Here is a 21,477-nt window from a genome sequence, read left to right on the forward strand (position 1 = left end):
CTGCCAAAATCAACAACACTGAACAAGGTCGAGAATAATTTGTTAGATGTGCATGAGAACTGTTTGACAATTTTATGTCATCACTTTCATTATAAAGGACTGGGATCTTGCTGCAATTATATACACTCCTCTCCATACAAACAGAAGGTAGAAATGAAGTAATTAATTAAAAGCCAAACACGACTAATTTAACATGACAAAGTAATTTCAGTTATAATAAACTCCATACAAGTTAAAACTCACTGATTAAATTTGATCTTATAAAGTGAAGGCCATTTCAAAACATTACTTGAGCAAAAGGCTTGCCTTGTTTTATAAATTAATTTGAAAGGACAAAAGTAAAATGATAAAAAGCAACCAAACAAAAATTAACACTGCCTTTATAGGTTTAAAAATATCTAAGGTGAGTGACCTTATTTATCATTTTTAGATAAGAAAAAGCATTCTCAGAAGCATTCTTAGATCATTCTCTATTTCTTCTTCTGTGTATCAAATTTGCTTAGGGAAATATTATAAATCTACCAAAAAAAATATACTAGACTTTCTTAAACAAATTAAACTCAGGGAAAAGCAAATGTGAAATTGTCCACAATGGGTCTTAATTTTGTCACTAAAACAGAAATGACTGGTTTATTATGGGGCTCCATTAATTATTAAAGCCTTTTCTCTAGATTTTTCTCCTTCCAATTCTTTGGAACAGTGCTTCAAGCCCTCATAATCATCATATGGTGCAAGTACTTTTTACGGAGGCCACAAAATAAAGATTGCTGATGTCATTCACTGTACTTTCTAATATCAAGACTTAAAACTGCAAAATATATAGGTAATATTTGTATTTTTAATGCATTAAAATAAACATTAAATAAACAACCTAACTTTACACCTCAACAAACTAGAAAGGAAGGAAATAAAGATCAGAGAAGAAATAAGTGAAATAGAGACTAAAAACATAATAGAAAAGATGAATGAAACTAAGAGCTGGTTCTTTGAAAAGATAAATAGAGCTGACAAGGCTTTAGCTAGACTCACTTAAAAAAAAAAAAAGACTCAAATAAGTAAAATCAGAACTGAAAGAAGAAACTTTAAACTGATACCACAGAAATACAAAGGATCATAAGAGACCACTATCAACACTTATATGCCAACAAATTACACAACCTAGAAGAAATTCCTAGAAACACACAACCTTCTAAGATTGGGTCATGAAGAAACAGAAAATCTGAATAGGCCAATTGCTAATAGAAATTGAATCAGTAGGGGCTTCCCTGGTGGTGCAGTGGTTGAGAATCTGCCTGCTAATTCAGGGGACACGGGTTCGAGCCTTGGTCTGGGAGGATCCCACATGCCACGGAGCAACTAGGCCCGTGAGCCCGTGAGCCACAACTACTGAGCCTGCGCGTCTGGAGCCTGTGCTCCTCAACAAGAGAGGCCGCCATAGTGAGAGGCCCATGCACCGTGATGAAGAGTGGCCCCTGCCTGCCACAACTAGAGAAAGCCCTCGCACAGAAACGAAGACGCAACACAGCAAAAATTAATTAATTAATTAATAAACTCCTGCCCCCAACATCTTTAAAAAAAAAAAAAAAGAAAGAAATTGAATCAGTAATCAAAAACTTCCCAACAAACAAAAGCAGAGGACCAGATGTCTTCATTTGTGAATTCTACAAAACATTCAAAGAAGAATTAATACCATCTTTTTCAAACTCTTCCAAAATATACAGGAAGAGGGAACACTTCCAAACTCATTCTACGAGGCCAGCATTACCCAAAACCAGACAAGGATACCACAAGAAAAGAAATTATAGACTAATATCCTTGATGAATACAGATATACAACTCCTCAACAAAATATTAGCAAACCAAACTCAATGATACATTAAAAGAATCATACACCATGATCAAGTGGAATTTATTCCAGGGATGCCAGAAGAGTTCAGTACAAGTCAATAAAACGTGATACACCACATTAAAAAAAGGAAGAATCTTCCCTGGTGGTGCAGTGGTTGAGAGTCCGCCTGCCGATGCAGGGGACACGGGTTCATGCCCCGGTCTGGGAAGATCCCACATGCCGCGGAGCGGCTGGGCCCGTGAGCCATGGCCGCTGAGCCTGCGCGTCTGGAGCTTGTGCTCTGCAATGGGAGAGGCCACAGCAGTGAGAGGCCCGCGTACCGCAAAAAAAAAACAAAAAAACAAGTGAGACTACATCAAACTAAAATGTTTCTGCCCAGCAAAGAAAATCATCAACAAAATGAAAAGGCAACCTACCAAATGGGAGAAAACATTTGCAAATCATGTATCTGATAAGGGTTAATATCCAAAATATACAAAGAACTCATACAACTCAAAAGCAAAAAATTAAAATAAAAGAATGGGCAGAGGATCTGAATAGACATTTTTCCAAAGATAACATACAGATGGTCAACAGGCACTTGAAAAGATGCTCAACATCACTAATCACGGAAATGCAAATCAAAACCACAATGAGATATCATCTCACACCTATTAAAATGGCTGTTATCCAAAGGAAATAACAAATGTTTGTGAGGATACAAAGGAAAGGGAACCTGTGTGCATTTTTGGAAGGAAGGTAAATTGGTGCAGCCACGATGGAAAACAATATGAAGACCCCTCGAATTAAAAACAGAACTAACATATGACCCAGCAATTCCACTTCTGGGCATTTACCTTATGAAAATGAAAACCCTAATCTGAAAAGATACATACACCCCCACATTCAGTGCTGCATTATTTACAACAGCCGAGATATGGGAGCAAGTTGTATGTTCATCGATGGATGAATGGATAAAGCAGACGTGATATGTATAATAGAATACTCCTCAGCCATAAAAAAAGAATGAAATCTTTCCATTTGCAACAACGTGGATGGACCCTGAGGGCATTAAGCAAAGTGAAATAAGACAGAAAAAGACAAACATCATATGATCTCACTTATATGTAGATTCTAAAAAACAAAACAAACAAAAAACGAAGCTTATTAAGACAGAGAACAGATTGATAGTTGTCAGGGGGTTAGAGGAGGGAGACAGTGGAGAGGGTCAAAAAGTACAAACTTCCAACTATAAAATAAATAAGCCATGAGGACGTAATGTACAGCATGGTAACTAGTTAATAATAGTGCATTGCGTATCTGAAAGTTGCTAAGAGAGTAGATCTTGAAAGTCCTCATCATGATAAAAAAAAATTTGTAACTATGTATGGTGATGGATGTTAACTAGACTTATTGTGGTGATCGTTTCATAATGCATACAAACATTGAACCATGATGTACAGATGAGAAATATGTCAATTATACCTCACTAAGAATGCTAATGTCACTCACTTTACTTTCTCATTTCAAGACTAAAACTACAAAATCTATAGGTAATATTTGTTTTTTATACATATTACTCATGTGGCTGGCACATGTTATTATTCTTATTATTAATAACTCATATAAGTACATTAAGTGCTGTGATTTCTAAGAGCTGTAATGTTACTATCTGGATTATCAAATGTCTTACTACTTCCCTCAAAATATAAAAGACATGAGAAGTGACTGGGAGAGTATGAAAAAAGCATAATCTAACATACAACAGAAGGCTTTTATTCAATGTGACAGATACTGATAATCAGTGTTATGGACTGAATTGTGTGCCTCAAAATTCGTATGTTGAAGTCCTAACCCCCAATATTTCTATACTTGGACATAGGGCCTTAAAGGAGGTGAATGAAGTTAAATGAGGCCATCACTGTGGGGTGGCAATCCAATAGCACCGATGTCCTTGTAAGAGGAAGAAACATCAGCAGTGTGTATGTACAGAGGACACAAAGAGAAGGCGGCTGTCTACAAGCTAGGAAGAGAGGTCTCATCAGAAACCAAACCTGCTGGCTTTGGACTTCCAGTCTCCAGAACTGTGAGAAAATCAAGTTCTTTTATTTAAGCCACTCTGTCTGCAGTATTCTGTTATGGCAGGCTGAGTAGACTACAGTTAATTTAAAAAGTCAGTAAAAGCAGGACAAAATTAAAATGCTTTGTTAATATATTAAACATCTTATTTCAACTTAAAAAATTGTATATTCAGGGACTTCCCTGGTGGTCCAGTGGTTAAGACTATGCTTCCACTGCAGGGGGCGTGGGTTCAATCCCTGGTCGGAGAACTAAGATTCCACATGCCACGTTATCAATCTTTTGATACAGAATTAAGACCTGCAAAGATGTCCAGTCTTGGCTTCTGTAAAATGAAGCAAGAACTTAGACTCTTACAAAGCAACCTCAGTACAGAAACCTGGATTGCAGTAACTTTTTTCCAACCTGTTAAAGTTATCTCAACCATTTCCAATACAAGACTCTAAATTTTTCAGCAATCCACTTTGTCCTATCTTTCTAAAGCATTCATATTTGTTTCTACAGAAATGACAACTTTATTCTTCCATTCACATTTCACTGGTCTAACTAGTATTTAGATTATATAAATGACATAGCAAATATAACTGGCATAAACAGCTCACAGGAAAAACACAAGTGACTCACAATAGACAATTCATCTGTAAGTACAGAAGTGTACAGATATAGTAGAGACCAAGTAACTCACTAGCTCAAAGTATCTGACCTATTCTAGGCATCATGCATTGTGTTTTAGAGCAGGAATAGCCAGTACTGGTTAATCAACTGAGTTTGAAATGAGGTTAGTTAAGAGGGCTTCTATGGTACAGTCCTCCCTTGGCATCCACAGGAGATTGGTTCCAGGACCCACTGTGGATACCAAAATTGGCAGATGCTCAAGTCTGAGAGTCGGGTCTCGGCATCCATGGGTTCCGCACGCTCAGTTTCAACCAACTGTGGATCATGTACCACATTTAGGATGAGCAGTTTGGCTGAATCTGTGGATGTGGAACCCTCGGATAGGGAGGGCTTACTGCATATCCAAATAAATGGTGGCCATTTAAAATGATCGCTTTGGAAGGTTGTGTCACTGTGTCAAACAATTTGAAAACTCTTTTGGAATTTCTGAAAACTGCTTATGTTTTAAACGTTTAATGGTAAACTGTCATCCTTGGAACGAGATGTGACTTCCAAAAAACATTAAGTGACCTGTCTGGTATAAAATGTGAGCAGCAAAGTCCAGGAATATAATTTGAAGAAAAGCAAGGTGTACTATAAAGTAAAATAACTGTTTAATATATTTCTTCTTTAAATGTAAATCTAAAAGTTTTAAGAACATGCTGAATAATTATGACATAAGTATATTGAGTACAAGATGCCACTCCAAGAATATCTGCTATTTGCATATAAACTTCTAGTATTTGTTTAAAATGACTATCAGACATTCATTTTAATTACATCACATATACCTTTACATATGTATGTATGCATGTACACAAATACACACATACACATATACGTAAGAGTGGACACCAATCAACTTTATACACACCCACACACACACACATACGCATATGTATATATACACATAGCTTAGCCTTCAGAAATGCCCTGATACTGGAGCCCAATTATTGAGGAAATTTTGTCACATTGAAGATTCTGAACCTTACTCTGTTATAAAAATGAGTCACGAAAATTTTTGCATCAAGAAGTGACCTAACGAATGCAGTGTTTTAGGAAGATTTATTTAACATGTAAGAACTAGAGGTGTGAAAAATGGAAGGAGCAAGGTAATTTAGGAGATTATCAGCATAAACCAGGTATATGGTAATAAGGGTCTAAATTAGAGACAGACAGGAAATGGAAATTAAAAGGACAAAACCAAGAAATATGTAAAATAATATATGCAAAAGGGACTGTACAAACATTAGTTTTTATTATTGTGAAAGAACCCATAAGCTGTGAAGTAGATGAAAAATATCAAATGCAGAGTAAGGATGAGTAAGACAAAATCCTCAGGCAGTAACACCCTGTTCTTTTCCGATTGCCCTACAAATCCAAAACAAAGATGGCTTACTCAAATTTCTAGTGAATATGGAAGAGCTTTGGTTGTCAATCAAGATAAGTACAGCCCAATGAGCATTCTGTAGATTTAATTAAGCTCCAGTATGAGGTATTATTCATATCAATTCTAATCTGGATATGAAGTAACAGATGTTTTGTTCTTTCTTCTCAAGCTTAAATGAATTATGTGTGGGGGAGAAAGAGAAAGAAAAAGAGAGAGAACACGTGTTGGACCCTAACAGATGGGGGCAAATTACTTTCTCCTTTATACAAAGTGACATTTTCTCTTCAGTACAGTCTGCAATCAAGTAGGTTCTGCTTTTGGGGAGAAATGGTAACTAGTACATTGCTAATTAGACAATGGTTGTTTAATTAAGAGTGCTCTGTTTTATAACTGAGTTAGCCCAAGGATGTCAAATAAGCCTGAAAAGTAAAGGTCAACTTTTATTTCTAGTCTTCAACTTCTGTATTCTATTCCTACTCTCTGAACTCCACCAAAGGCCACAAACCTGCTCAACTTTTACCTCTTCCTGAACTCATCAATATTTCTTAAAAAATCAAGGACTAACATTTCCAAACTTCATTAGAGGAAAACTAGAAAAATCTACTTCTAAATTCTTCCAGAATTTATCTGAAAAACACTAGGATAACTTACCTCAAATCCCTTCACCTTTTCCATCGTTATCAAGCGCCTTGATGTGCGACCGGAAAGCTTCTGCTCACAGTTGCTGATGAGTTTCAAGCAAGGGTGCCAGGGTACCATCTCTTCAGTGTATCTGAAGAAAGAGCAGCTGACTGTTAGGGATACTCACATATGAACCCCGCAAAGGATCATCATGGGGGTTATCCAGTGTGGTATGGGACGTCCTCCCACTACAGGCTGTGCCATTTTATTTCACATATGCTAATTGTCCATATAATCCATAAACAATCTGCATTTATAAAAAGCAAAGTATTTAACATAACCACATCCAAAGAAAGTAGTTTAATTTTTTTACCTGTATAATGAGGATGAGAGAGAACACAGGTATGTTTTATTGAAGAATGCCAAGCATTTAAACCACAAAAATACAAGATGACAATTCTACCCTAAAGGATCCCACGAGAGCACATAAGACAGACAGAAATACATAACATAAAAACCCCCTAACATTCATGAGGGACTGATTCAACTGGAGATGTTTATAAATTCCCAAAGTAAAGTCCACTACAGCATATACCCCTTTAAAATGAAATGTCCCTGCAAAATTTTTTATGACATCTTGAGACCTCTATTAACCTTGTTATATAAGATTGTTCGGATAAACTACCACTGAACTAAACACTACAGATGACATCAATCCTCTGCCATGAAATAAAACCAAAGTTATGATAAAGAGCAGCGGTGCTTGTTGCTGTACAGCACATGTACTTAGTGAATGAAGATGACGACACATAGAAAGCAGGACAGTCAGGGTGCAGTAGTTCAGAACTTCATGTCTGATAGGTTGTTGGCACTAATCTTGGTAGAAGAAACAGGTAACAAATGTGGGGGAAACAGTTATGGAGCAGAATTCAGAAGAACAGCAGGAGAGAGGGCTCACTAGGTAGGGGCACCTTTAAGAACACTGTGACTGCCAGTTTTTATTTTTCCTTTGCAAACCTTCATATGTTTCTAGATAAACAGCCTGCAAACATTTCTTATACGGGATATCTTAAAGCTCTGATCCAAAATGGGAAAGGTGCTGATCAGCGCTTCCTGTAAAGGACCACCATCCGACCAGCCAATTCTAATGCATCAACACTGCCTTCCCCACCACTTGTTCACTGATTTCTCTAGGTCCCTGTGACCTTCAACAAGCTCTCCCTCATTACCTTGACCACATGCTCAAAACTTTCATCACCCACTTACCAAGCAACATTCATAATGCACTTCACTTCATTATCAGTGGAAGGAATTCTCTTGAAGTCATTCTCTGCCTCCCTCCTTAGGGCTTTCCAACAAATAATGGCCATTTCAGATTTCATCTCACCTAATAATTCTCTGATGCTCACTATACAGTCAGAAATGTTGTGCTCCTATGACATTAAGTTGATGTCAAATTCGGAGTCTTCACACAAAGCATTTATGATATGAAAGAATACATTCTACACCATAGTTGACAGACTTAAGTAATGGTAACAAAGAGAAGATATAGTTTTGACCTTAGGCTTGCAAACATCAGGGTTTAGAAATGTCTGAACTTGTCAAATTTAGTAACATACCCTTTTTTAAAGAAAAAAATCTTATTTCTTGGCAAAGGAAAAGGTATTTTTATTAAATTTTATTCATATACCTTTTATTGACAAGGTATTTTTATTAAAATGTTTCTTAAATGTATATAAACATAAATTCCTCATGCTTATATAATTTATATAACTATAAAACCCAAAACAAATTTATAAATTAAATCAAAGTACAAAACCAATACAATTTTAATTAACATTTATGACATGAATAATGCTAAACTGGTGAAACTAAGTCATTGGCATTTGGCTTAACAGCAGAAAAACATTTACATGTTCTAGATCATTTTTTGACTTGAACTTTCAGTTTAAACATGAAAGGACATCATTTAGGTCATCATTATCATTAACAAACTTGTTTTTAACCACTACTCTATTATATGAATGAGCCAATCAATTTAACAGTGTACTCCCAAAATATCACACTAAAAAATAAAAAACAGCAGTTAAAAATTATTTACTATATATTTACTAACATATTTCATACTAATGGACTGTTTGCAATCTGTTAAGTAGAAGCTATAAATCTGTACTATGCCTAAACTATTATGATAGTATGGTATCTTATCTTAATTCCCTGTTTTTAGTACTATTCCCCTATAATCTAAGCCTCTATTTAAAATCTAAATCAGCCAGAATAGGTAAATCCACAGAGATAGATAAGTGGTTACTAGGGACAAGAGCAGTAGTGACTGCTTATGCATACAGGGTTTCTTTTTGGGATAATAAAAATGTTCCAGAGGGCTTCCCTGATGGCGCAGTGGTTACGAATCCACCTGCCAATGCAGGGGACACAGGTTCAAGCCCTAGTCCGGGAAGATCCCACATGCCGCGGAACAACTAAGCCCGTGCGCCACAATTACTGAGCCTGCACTCTAGAGCCCACGAGCCACAGCTACTGAGCCCGCACACCACAACTACTGAAGCCCACATGCCTAGAGCCCATGCTCCGCAACAAAGAAGCCCACGCACCGCAATGAAGAGTAGCCCCCACTCATTGCAACTAGAGAAAGCCCATGCGCAGCAACAAAGACCCGACGCAGCCAAAAATAAAAAAATAAAATAAATTTATTTAAAAATTGTTCTAGAATTAGACAGTGGTGATGGTTGATAACTTTGAGGTTATACTAAAAACCATGGAGTTGTACACTTTAAAAAGGTGACTTTCATGGTATACAAATTATATTTCAACCTTTTTTAAAGAAGAAAAAAAAAAAGTGTATAGGTCCCTAGCTTTTCCATCAATCAATTTTGACAGCCATTTATTTTCCTGTGAATCTTCATGACTCAAGCTAACTATTTCCAAATGTCATTAGAGTTTCACTTCCCATTTGAGAAACAGATTTTGTGCTGATTGGAGCACTTACTGAAAACAATTTAAAAGAATCACTTTTCTCTGTTTCCTGTATGAAAGATGAAAAACAACATGTAGAAGAAATATAATTTGTATTTTTTTTTAGAAGAAGAAAAAAAAAAGTGTATAGGTCCCTAGCTTTTCCATCAATCAATTTTGACAGCCATTTATTTTCCTGTGAATCTTCATGACTCAAGCTAACTATTTCCAAATGTCATTAGAGTTTCACTTCCCATTTGAGAAACAGATTTTGTGCTGATTGGAGCACTTACTGAAAACAATTTAAAAGAATCACTTTTCTCTGTTTCCTGTATGAAAGATGAAAAACAACATGTTCGGTTCTGTTTTGTGTGGCTCTGAGCCACCACAAAATTCATTTTATCACAATTAAACTTTATCCCCAAATCTTACTTTGGAGTACTTTATTAGACTTCTTCACTTTGTCATCGTTTTTATCACAAGCACTAGCAGTTGGATTTCCAGTAAAGGACATCCTTCACAAAGAAACACAGTTTCTAATCACTTCAAGAGCATTATCTGTGTATAAATGACAATTAGAAAACAACACATAGGGATATGTGGAACCTGGGCAAAAAGCTACACTCACTCAACAGCTTAGCAACTCCTATAATATCAAATACACGAGTTGAATGTATGCCCTGCCCAAATGAATGTTACACAGATCTTCAGGGTCATTTGCAAATAGTTGAAATTGTGAATAATAAACTCACAAATACCAAAAGTCAAGAATAATTTTATGTGGTAAGTCTCTATGAGTAATAAGAGTAAACTACTAGGAGAGCACATATGAAGGATTGATGAATTCTGCTTAGAAGGTTTCAGAAAGTGTCACAGAGGTGGTAACAATTAAGCCAGGCCTTGAAAGATGACTAGAATTTTACGGCTGAGGAAAGAAGAAACAGTATATCAAGCAATTAGTAACAGAATAAATAAAGGTTGAAGGACATAACATATACAGAGTGTCTTGATGCTGGCCAAAAATACAATATACTAGAGTGGGGAGAATCTGGACTAGAGGAAGCAGAAGTTTGTTGAGTAGCAGTTTCTTCACCACAATTTAAATTACCAAATAGTGAGAAAATCCTTTTTCAATCATCAGTTCTGACAATTCTTCACAAATAACTAAGCTGTTAGGTAGTATTTTGTTTTTATCGTCTTATACCTTTCAAAATGTCTTGGGTTTAAAAAAAATAAAAATGTTCTGGGTTTAATGAATAATACCTTAACTTGATTATAATGTGCGAGTCTTATTTTTAAACTTCAATCATATAACAGGATTTGGCTGAGTAAATTAATTCAATAGTAGGACTAAAAGCCTACATTCACTATACCAAAAATACAAAAGTTTTCAAATTAAGCTGTGCTAAGGTACAATTTTAAAATGAATTCTTTATTCTTAGTCTAATAAAAAGCTATATATGTAATACAACATAATCAAAATAATTCTAAATTGTTTAATTCAGAAGCAAGAACATTATTTCAAACTTTTGCAGATGACTTTAGTTTTAAGTTCATCTAATACTGTGTTATTTTAAAAAGAGTAAATACTTTGGATTATGTTTACTGCAAAAGTGAAAATAGTTCATTCCCTAATATAAACACAAGACAAACTAAGTTCATTAATAAGATCACTTTGAGTTAAGGGGAGGAGAAGGCAAAACAGAAGTCTAGTTATGAACATCAGAAGACCTGACAAATAAGTCAGGGAAGTAAATGCCATAGTAGTCTTTCCATGTGTGTCCTAGCCTGGATGAAATTTGTCCTTTGATAAAACATCTAAGGTAAAAAAAAAAAAAAAAGTGACAAAAACGTGCCTTTTTTTTTACTTCTAAAAAATCCCTTTGGTTATATGGACTTGGAAATTTCCCCTTGTCGAAAATTATTAAAAGAGAAGTCACTGGGGGCTTCCCCAAAAAAAAAAAGAAGTCACTGAAGAAATACCCAGTGGCCATTTTTTAGGGTCTTCAGAAATACTAAAATAGTTGAAAGTGCCTCCAGTTTGACTTTTTATAAAAAAGAAATAAATAAAAGAATTACAGAAGATATTCATAACCACATTTAATTTCAATTATAATTAAATAATAAACTACAAAAGAGTGGAAAGTCAGAAATGCCAGAATATAAGAAACACACAAAAACTAATGAGGATATTTCAAAAGGACAGAGGAGCCACCTCAGAGGGACTCCTGCTGATCATAAATCTGGGACAATTTGAACAACAAAATAATGATAGTAATAAATTATAACCCAATGAATAATATAGGAATCTATGACTCCATACCAGTATAAATTAATAAATTAATGGGAGGGAAGGGAAAACTAATCCTTATAGTAGAATGCCAACTTAAAATGCAGAAGGAATGATGGAATAGAAAAGTCATCATTACGGTGGTTGTCAATGTGAGTAGTCACCTGATGAAGAACAAGATATTGGTGTAATCTTGTGATACCTCCCCCTGGGAAATACTAATCAAGAAGAACATGATAACTCACAGCGGAGAAACCTGACAGAGAACAACATGACCAGATGATCAAGTTTAAGACCTCCAGTAGAGGTTGGCTCTGTGTGCCCCATAATGCAGTGCACTAAGAGCACAGTATCATTTTTGTGGTATTTCTACCAAGAGCATTGCCTGAGTCTGGTCAAGGAAGAAACATCAGATGGACCGGGTTAGGGGTCAACCTTCACAATATAAGCCCTGTACTCTATAAAACTGTTAAGGACACAAAAGATAAGGAAAGATTGAGGAAATATTCCAAACTGGAGGAGAATGACATGATGGGTCAATGCAGTACATTTTCCTAGAGAGACTGCAATCAGTAATATCTGACTGGGGTCCATGATCTGGACAGCAGCACTATCAATGCTGACTTCCAGACTTCAGGGGTTGATGGTGATTTGACAACAATGCTCTTCCTTCTGAGAAATGCAAAGAAATACGCAGGGGTGATGGGGCATCATATCTGCAACTTCTCAAATAGTTCCAAAACTGATAATGGGCATGTGATTAATGTAATGGGTGAGGAAAGTGGGGTAGAGGAGGTGTATGTTAATAGTTGGAAAATTTGGATGGGGGAGAGATGGGAGTTTTTTGCATTTGAAACTTTTCTGTAAATTTGAAATTTATTTCAAATAAATTTTTAAAAATTCCAGCTCTGAAAACTTGAATTAAAACAAAAAGACAAGTTAGTTTGCTGCTGGAGTTCAGCTTGTCTAAGGCAGAAACCACTTTTGAATAAAAAGAAACAAATATGCTCTTCTCTGAAAATATTTTTTTCTCTCTGAAAATATTAATAAAACACCATCTATCACTTCACATACCAGATACCTGGGATCTTGGCAAGATGTTGAATTATGTGAACAGCACTAGGAATAACGAAAACAATAAACTAGCTAGCTTTTAACTTTAGACAAGTCATTTCACTCCTTGGAATTAATTTCTCTTATTTCCAAAATTAAGAAATAATTAATTTCTTAACAGAACATAAGCCCTGTGTTAAGGGGTATGGGTATGAATGTGTACAGTCTTATTAGCTGATAAACAAGATGCAAAACTAAAGTTAGGACAGGGCTTCCCTGAGGGTGCAGTGGTTAAGAATCCGCCTGCCGATGCAGGGGACACAGGTTCAAGCCCCAGTCCAGGAAGATCCCACATGCCGTGGAGTAACTAAGACCCTGGGCCACAACTACTGAGCCTGTGCTCTAGAGCCCGTGAGCCACAACTACTGAAGCCTGTGTGCCTAGAGCCCGTGCACTGCAATGAAGAGAGTAGCCCCCGCTCGCCTCAACTAGAGGACGCCCGTGCACAGTAACGAAGACCCAATGCAGCCAATAAATAAATAAATTTATATTAAACTAATAATAATAAAAAAATAAAGTTAGGTCATGGTAGCTCCCAATGAAACATTTATAAAAGAAACAACAAAAAAGCATAGCTTCCAACTGCTGAGGGACCATCAACCATTATGAAAAGACAAACAAGAAAACACTGGTCTAAAATGCTTTTTGTACAATTATGTATAGTAAATATAGAAATTAAAATAATTTCTAAAAAAAGATATCTATAGCATATTGAACAAATAGCCAAATTTTCAGCTTGACACTGCCTTTCAAATCTAAAGATCCTGTTTTGTCAACACATCTTGTCTTTCATTGTTGGTGTACACAGCTCTGTTTATAATTAATAACTATTGAATAATAAAACCCAAACCAATAATGTTGAACATAATCAGGGCTTTAAATATATGCATAGCTCGTAGTTTGTTTGGTCTTAGCTTTTAAAAAAGATTTTACTGCATTTACGGTGATCCTAAGAGCCAATATATATTCAAGCTAACTAGCAGTAGATAGATGAATCACTCAGCTAAGTTGTTAAAATTTATCTAAGTTTATGGCCTGGCCAAAGAGCTATTGAACACACAGGCCCCGAGCTAAGTATGATATACAACAGGGGCAAACTTTTGCTCTTACAGGCCAGATAGTAAATCTTTTAGCCTTTGTGGACCACATGTGTTTCTGACACATATTCTTCTTTGTTGTTTTTTTCTTTTCTAATAACCCTTTAAATAGGTAAAAACCAGTCTTAGCTCAAGTGCCTTACAAAAACAGGCTGAAAACCATATCAGGCTCACAGGCTGTAGTTTGCCAACCCCTGATGTAAAATAAAAAGTTCAAAGCAATTCAATCAATAAGAAGAAAGGGCCTGTTTTATGCAGCGTGTTGGTAAATGAAGGCCATCATACACATTAAACACAAAGATATTTACCCTGAGACAGGGAAAAAAAGTATGCTAGATATACAAATACCATAAGAAAAAGTAAAATTATTTAATATTTTAAATAATTAAAAGTAAAATTATTTAATATTACATACTCTGGTGTGTACACTGGTAACCAATAGACTAGTCTTCCACCTAATACGAGGGTCTCAGCTGCAAAGTTTAACAGGTCAAAAAACATATCACTCAGATGATAACTCAAGGAAACAGGAACGTGGCTTTCTGGACTAGACAAAGAAAACAAAATTTCAAAATCAGTGAAAAACTTTAAGACTATTAAACTAAGTTAATTAAAAAAAAGCAATATGCTTCTTCCCAAAGTAGTAACATACCATATTTAACTTTTACTTACCATTTTTCTATCCCCTTTGGTATTTCCTTCTGTGAACCTGTTCTTCTTGTAGACTCTCTAATACCATATGGAGCTAGACAGAAAACAGGTAACACGGATAGTCAAAAGTCACCTAATCACCACTGCAAAGCAGATGGACATCATGTGCCTCCAGATGTGACACCCTGAGAAGGACACATCACCTATGCAGTATTCCAGCTGAGAATGCATAACAAGAGGGACATTCTATTTAAAACACTGGGAGGGCAGGCAAGCAGGTGACTGTATTCTTCAAAATGTCAATGTCATAAAAGACAGAGAAAGGTTGTGAAAATGTTACAAACTAAAGGAGGGTTAAAAGATATGACTACTAAAGGCAATACCTGACACTAGGCTAGATACTGCACTTCAGGGAAAAACATGCTATAAAGGATATTACTGGGTCAATTGACAAAACTGGATGAGAAACTACAGATTAAAGAATTAGCGATTCACTGAAATTGGTAACTGTACTTTGGCTATCTAAGAGACTACCCCTACTCTTAGGAAATATACACTGGAGTATTGGGGGGCGGTGAAGGGCCATGATGTATACAACTTACTCTCAATTGATCAGGAAAAAAGTTACGTATTTTTATAAATACACATAGAGAGTGAGAGCAAATAATAAAGTAGATTATTAATAAAAAGTCACTCAATTTTCAAAAGTATATTCATACTGATATTCATACTTGCTAATTTTTCTTTTGTTAGATTTGAAAATATCTAAGTTACCAAAGAACTGAAAAGGTCTGAGATGGAAGGATGGAGATACTGTATGCCACTATATACAGATTTACTGCCAAATACTATAGAAAAGGTAGATTTATTCTTAGATAGGATGCCTGAAAAGCCCAAGAACTCACATGGCATGAGATAACAAGTTCTCATGCACATTCGTGAAGCTCAGTGGGTTCACAAGCACAGTGGGTCACACCCAAATTTCTTTTAACTCTATAAAGGAGATGCCAGTTACAACGGGCACAACAACAAAAAAACATAAAAGCTTACACATAGAGAAATGGGAAATATCTGAAACTTTCTTCTTCAAATGTGATACCATAATTGCAAATGACATTTTGGCTCCAGTTGCTACACTAATAACCAATTACGGTCAAATATAAAACAAATATAAAAACAAATTTATGTCTTAAAAAATAAGCCGAAGAGAAAAAGGGATGACAAGTTAATACATATAGTTTAAAAAATCAAAACCAGTTAGTTAAATTGGTGTCCTGCCCTACACTCATAATTTTTTCCTTCTCACTATGTGAAGAAGTCAGGGGTGAGGGGAATACTAATACAAGTTGGCTTTCTTTGTTGTACTGATAAATTTTGTAATTTAAATGTAAATGACTTTAGGAACCTAATCCTACTCCTACTTTTGTATAAAAATAAACTTACGATCAGTGATGACTGCATCAAAGTATGTGCCCTTCCTCCAAGAAGGTTTAGATGCATCTGAAACCAGGACATCAAGGTAATACTTCTCTAAACCATATTGACGAAGATTTGCCCTAATGTTTTCATCTGGTCCTCTCCATTTCTGGTTTTTCCTACTAGCCTTTCCTGAAGGGAAAGAAAAAGGAAGACAGAACTAACAAACATTCTTACCTCGTCATTTGGCTAAAAGTAACGTTTAACTTATCTAAACCTATATTTAATCAAATAAAACTTGCTTTCATTTCAAATCTTAATTTTATTTATACAAGGAACAATTATTTTTATTTTAACTTATTGTAAAAAATATTTCAAAAAGTAAACTGTACTGATGTCTAACTATCCTTTCACATAAAACTGCCTTAAAACACTCATGCAATAATTAATGCATTCAAAGCGTACTAATAAAGACACAGAGTTAAACAGAACATGGTCCCTTTCCTCTAGCAGTGTAGAAACACTGACGAATTAGATAAATGGAACAGAAATGAAGAGAGCTAACTTGGGAAATGCAGGAGCTGTGACCATGGACAGAGGAGGTAAAACGAGAACACAAGAGATGAAGAGTTAAAGTGGGGGACTCAAGGAAGAAGTTCAAAAGTTTTAGTTTAGGAGACATGAGTGGATGATGATACCATCAATTAAGATCTGAGAAACCAAGAGGAAAAGAAAATCTAGGAAAGAAGATGAGATTCATTTGAGATACATCAATCTTGATATACCTTGAGGTACCTACAGAAGCTTCAGAAAGAGATATTCAGCAGGTAGTTAGAGGCCAGAATACGTATACCTGAGAGATGTCAGTATATAAACTTAAGTTAAATCTGTAAGAATGAATGATATTTCTGATTAACCTAGGTGGCAATTACATAAATGTTTGTTCGATAATTACTCTTGTTATTTTAATAAACTCTTCTGTATTATGATCTACTTCACAATAAAAACAAAACTTAAAAAGCAAAAGAAGAATGACATGACTCTGCACAATATGTAGTGTGATAAAAGGGGTCAACAAGAGATGCCTGGAGAAAAGCAACATATAAACAGACATGAAGAAAACTGCAGGGCCTTCAGGAGACTGAGATCAAAACAAAGAAATCAGAGTACCACCCAATGAAGCCACTGTCTAGGAAACCAAGGGCTGCTTTATGAAGGTCAACACTGCCAAATACTGTAGATCTGTGGCCTCAGTAAGATTTTTCAGTAGGCATGCAAGCTGAAAAATAACAGGCAGAAGGCAGTTAGAGATGAAGAAGAGGAATAGCAAATAAACTAGTCTTTTTAAGAAGTACTTTGGGGGACTTCCCTGGTGGCACAGTGGTTGAGAATCCGCCTGCCAACGCAAGGGACATGGTTTGAGCCCTGGTCCAGGAAGATCCCACATGCTGGGGAGAAACTAAGCCCATGTGCCACAACTACTGAGCCTGCCCTCTAGCTCCCCCGAGCCACAACTACTGAAGCCCTCACACCTACAGCCCATGCTCCGCAACAAGAGAAGCCACTGCAGTGAGAAGCCCATGCACCGCAACAGGGAGGAGCCCCCTCTCGTCACAGCTAGAGAGAAAGCCCACATGGAGGAATGAAGACCCAACACAGCTAAAAATAAATAAATTTATTTTAAAAAAATGAAAGAAGCACTTTGCGGACTTCCCTGGTGGTGCAGTGATTAAGAATCCGTCTGCCAATGCAGGGTACATGGGTTTGAGCCCTGGTCCGGGAAGATCCCACATGCCGGGGAGCAACTAAGCCCATGCACCACAACTACTGAGCCTGTGAGCCAGAACTACGGAGCCCACGCGCCACAACTAGTGAAGCCCACGTGCCTAGAGCCCATGCTCCGCCACACAGAAGCCACTGCAATGAGAAGCCCGCGCACCACAACGAAGAGTAGCCCCCGCTCGCCACATCTAGAGAAAGCCTGCGTGCAGCAATGAAGACCCAACACAGCCATAAATAAATTAATTAATTAATTAATTTAAAAAACTCAATCTCTTAAAAAAAAGAAAAAGAAACACTTTGGTAAAAGGAAGAGGAAAACAAAGTAGTAGCTAGGAGGGTCCGTATAGGATTGATAGAAAAAGTTCTGTATTTTTAAAATAGAAGAAACTTGGAAGTATTTGAGAGTATAGTAAGAGATTAGAAGCATAGGAAACAGGGCATATCTAACAGCATCTTGGATAAGCTCTGAGGAACCTCTACCTCAGTCAGAATTCTACCCAAGTAGACTGAAAGGTTATCACATAACTTTTAAACATAACTCTAATAAATAAAAATTCAAATGAACTATATAGGATAATATCCTTAAAGCAAACATACTGCTTCTACTAAAAGCAAACAGGAATAATTCTTCTTAGCACTTTGTCTACTCTAACATACTGCAGACAAAGACTATCTTTTTCTGGTTAGCCCATTTAGGTGACCTTTATAAAATGTTACTCATTCTCCTTATAGTACTAAATTCTTTATAGCAAGGTAGGAAAAAAGACAGTTCATCAAATACAATATATCAAATTACTTAAGCAAAAGAAAATAAAGTCTAATAAATTCTCACCTATATAATAATTTACACTGGGTGAGTAAGAGGAAAAGCATGTTTTATAGGCTGATTCTAGTTACAACAATGAAATACCAGCATAACTACAATTTCAAAATCAAAGAAACTTTACATTTTTAATACTATTCAGCTATGAAGAAATATTTTCAGTTTGATTCAATTTCATCCAATCACACTTCATTAGCAAAGCTTCTAGATTTTAAAGTATTTTCCAAAATTGCCTCAAAAGCAAGCAGATGCTTATCTCAAATTACCCTCAGTCTAATGCAGAATCTTTACTATTACTGTCACCTTAACTGTCTCAAAGATGTTTCGGTCAGTTGTGAAATTAAAAACATGTATGGTACTCAAGGACTAGAAATTAGAGTATACACATATGACTGCTGAATAAAAGAACGGTGATAATTGTTAAGTAGAAACTCTGTTTTACTAACATGAATATGCTAATTAAAACTGACTAGTCCTTCTCCCACTTCCTTCCCAACCCAAAAGTTTTACAACCTTATTGATTGCCTACTTTTTAAAAATCTAAGACCAAAAATAGCTCTGAGAGGAGGGATTTTTCCTACTCATCTTTGTGTTTCCCCAGGGGTCATTTTGCTCACACTGGATCACTTCATAAAAAGCAGATACCCAATGAAGTCTTATTGTTGTAAGAATAATTAAAACTATATCACAACACTTTAACATTAAAAATAGATGTATAATGCCATATATAACTATTTAAGTATCTTAAAGGCACATTTGGTACAAGAGCAAAGACTGTAACACTGTCTAGAACCACTACTCACCCAAGCCATGAACGGTGTTGTAGTCTATGTCTGTCCCATATACATATGCACCAAAATGAGCAGATGCTATCAGAAGGCCACCTGAAAAAAATCACACAATTGTGATCTGTTAACCAGAAAGTCCCAGACTCTTATTTCTTCCCCTATTTAATCTGATCCAAATTCTTACAAACTAGCTGTAGGCAGAGTACCCTAGAATGACATTGGTTCTGGCCATATTTAGTAGGCTTCAGAACTGAAAAAACAAACCCGTAAGCTGTGCTCATCACACTGGTCACAAAGCAGGGAATTAATATATGCCCTGGCATTATTACTTTAAACAGCACTACTTTGGGGAAATTATCCTTTTTTTGGTCAAAATAATGTGTATTTAAACATTTTCATCTTATTTTGAGAAGTCTATACAAAAGCATCTTGCTCCTTTCTTACAATGAACATACAAGGCTGCTACACAAAGAGCTGGCAATAAATAAGTCTGACAATTGGGCTTAATTCTCACTCAAGTCAGAGTTTCAAATAACTTAAAGAGGGCATAATTAATATATAAGAGATTAATTCTTACAAAAATTAAAATATGAGGACAACAAATAGTTACTCCTATTGTCAGTGAGGTAATTATCTGATTTTAAACTGTAGATACAAATTTCTGAATAACTGTTATCAGACATACACAAAAATATTTAATACAATGAATTTCCTGTTTACTTAGTGCTGTGAACAAAGAAAGCACAGATGTCCTAACACGATTTGACTAGACTAAGTAATTTGGTAGGTGTGACCAGTTCACATATGAAGGAACGTCCTTATAAAGATTAAAAATTAATGAAATCATTTAAACTAAAAGGTATAATATTTTTAAATTGTTTAAGAATAAAAATTCACAAAGTTAAATATCTTAATAATTGTTCGTTTCAATGAACTTCACTTTTTTAATTATCCAAATTAAAAATGTTCTTAGTACTTGAGTAAGTCCTAATAGCTATACTGCAGAACTATCTGTCAGCCAAACTGAAATCAGAAATATACAGAAAAATATTCTTAGCCTATGCACAAACTTGGATATGGGGAAATAACTAGGGCTCTTTCCATTATATCCTTTTGAAATGTAATCTCTAAAATTAAGATGGGTAGTGCCTCCAGAGGGTCAAGGTCTATAAATGAATGTGTTCCTTCCATAGCCATTTAAAACATAGTTTGGTAACATGTACTTAAAAATACTTTGCTCAATGAAAAATATTATAACTACTACCTAATGGAGCCATGAATAAGAGAAATGGAAGACTAAAAGTACAGCAGAAACCAAAACCTAGGTTCCCTCATACTAACTACAAAAAGCATTTGTTTGAGGAGGTAAGGTTAAGTAAGCCCTCATAATTCTTAGCCTATAAATGGAACAGTCCATATTTAGGAAAGGTACTATATTTAGTAATGACTTGAAATACAAAAATCACTTCACCCATATTAGAGGAATTACTACAATTCTGCCAATTAAGGCAGATACTCACCTAGAAGAACTAGTTGTCAAGGGGAACACAAAAGCTTTCCTGTGTTCCTTAAACAGAACCTTATCCATTTGGTTAGAGTGAGTTTTGAGAAGACCCAATTTAGAGTACACTGCTGAAAGGAGATGAATAATCTGTTAGACTACATCTGTTAGTTAACTTTGTGCCCTTTAAAAGCTTTTCAAGTTTCAAATAAAATCAATATAAATTAGCTTCTCTGAACTGGTCACTGGGTAATCACTGTTAATCATCTAGTTATTTTTTAAATTAAATTGAAGCATTTTCACATTTAATTATACCTCAGTTGGAGTTTCCTTGGAAGCTTTTTGGTGGAAGAAGGGGTGATAAAAAAGGAGGGGGTGAAGTGTTGAGGGGGCAGATAACATGACTCACCCGATTTCTTATTAGCTATCAAGTGTAAAAATACCACATATGTGATCTAGACTAGCAAATCA

The 21,477-nt window shown here is 35.7% G+C and overlaps 1 protein-coding gene across 2 annotated transcripts in view; it reads right to left on the bottom strand.

The window, feature by feature from the left end:
* Positions 1-21,477, bottom strand: part of TRMT11 (tRNA methyltransferase 11) — a 60,208-nt gene that overhangs the window by 13,959 nt on the left and 24,772 nt on the right. For both annotated transcript variants that reach the window (XM_024759142.1, XM_024759141.1), the window contains exons 8-12: positions 19,521-19,601; positions 16,140-16,304; positions 14,718-14,790; positions 14,461-14,592; positions 6,603-6,723 (exon numbers count right to left, since the gene is read on the bottom strand). In XM_024759142.1, coding sequence (XP_024614910.1) covers positions 6,603-6,723; positions 14,461-14,592; positions 14,718-14,790; positions 16,140-16,304; positions 19,521-19,601 — 572 coding nt within the window. The remainder of the gene's footprint in view (positions 1-6,602; positions 6,724-14,460; positions 14,593-14,717; positions 14,791-16,139; positions 16,305-19,520; positions 19,602-21,477) is intronic.

This window comes from Neophocaena asiaeorientalis, unplaced genomic scaffold (assembly GCF_003031525.2).
Source record: "Neophocaena asiaeorientalis asiaeorientalis breed wild unplaced genomic scaffold, Neophocaena_asiaeorientalis_V1.1 scaffold5, whole genome shotgun sequence".
Classification (NCBI taxonomy): Eukaryota; Metazoa; Chordata; class Mammalia; order Artiodactyla; family Phocoenidae; genus Neophocaena; species Neophocaena asiaeorientalis.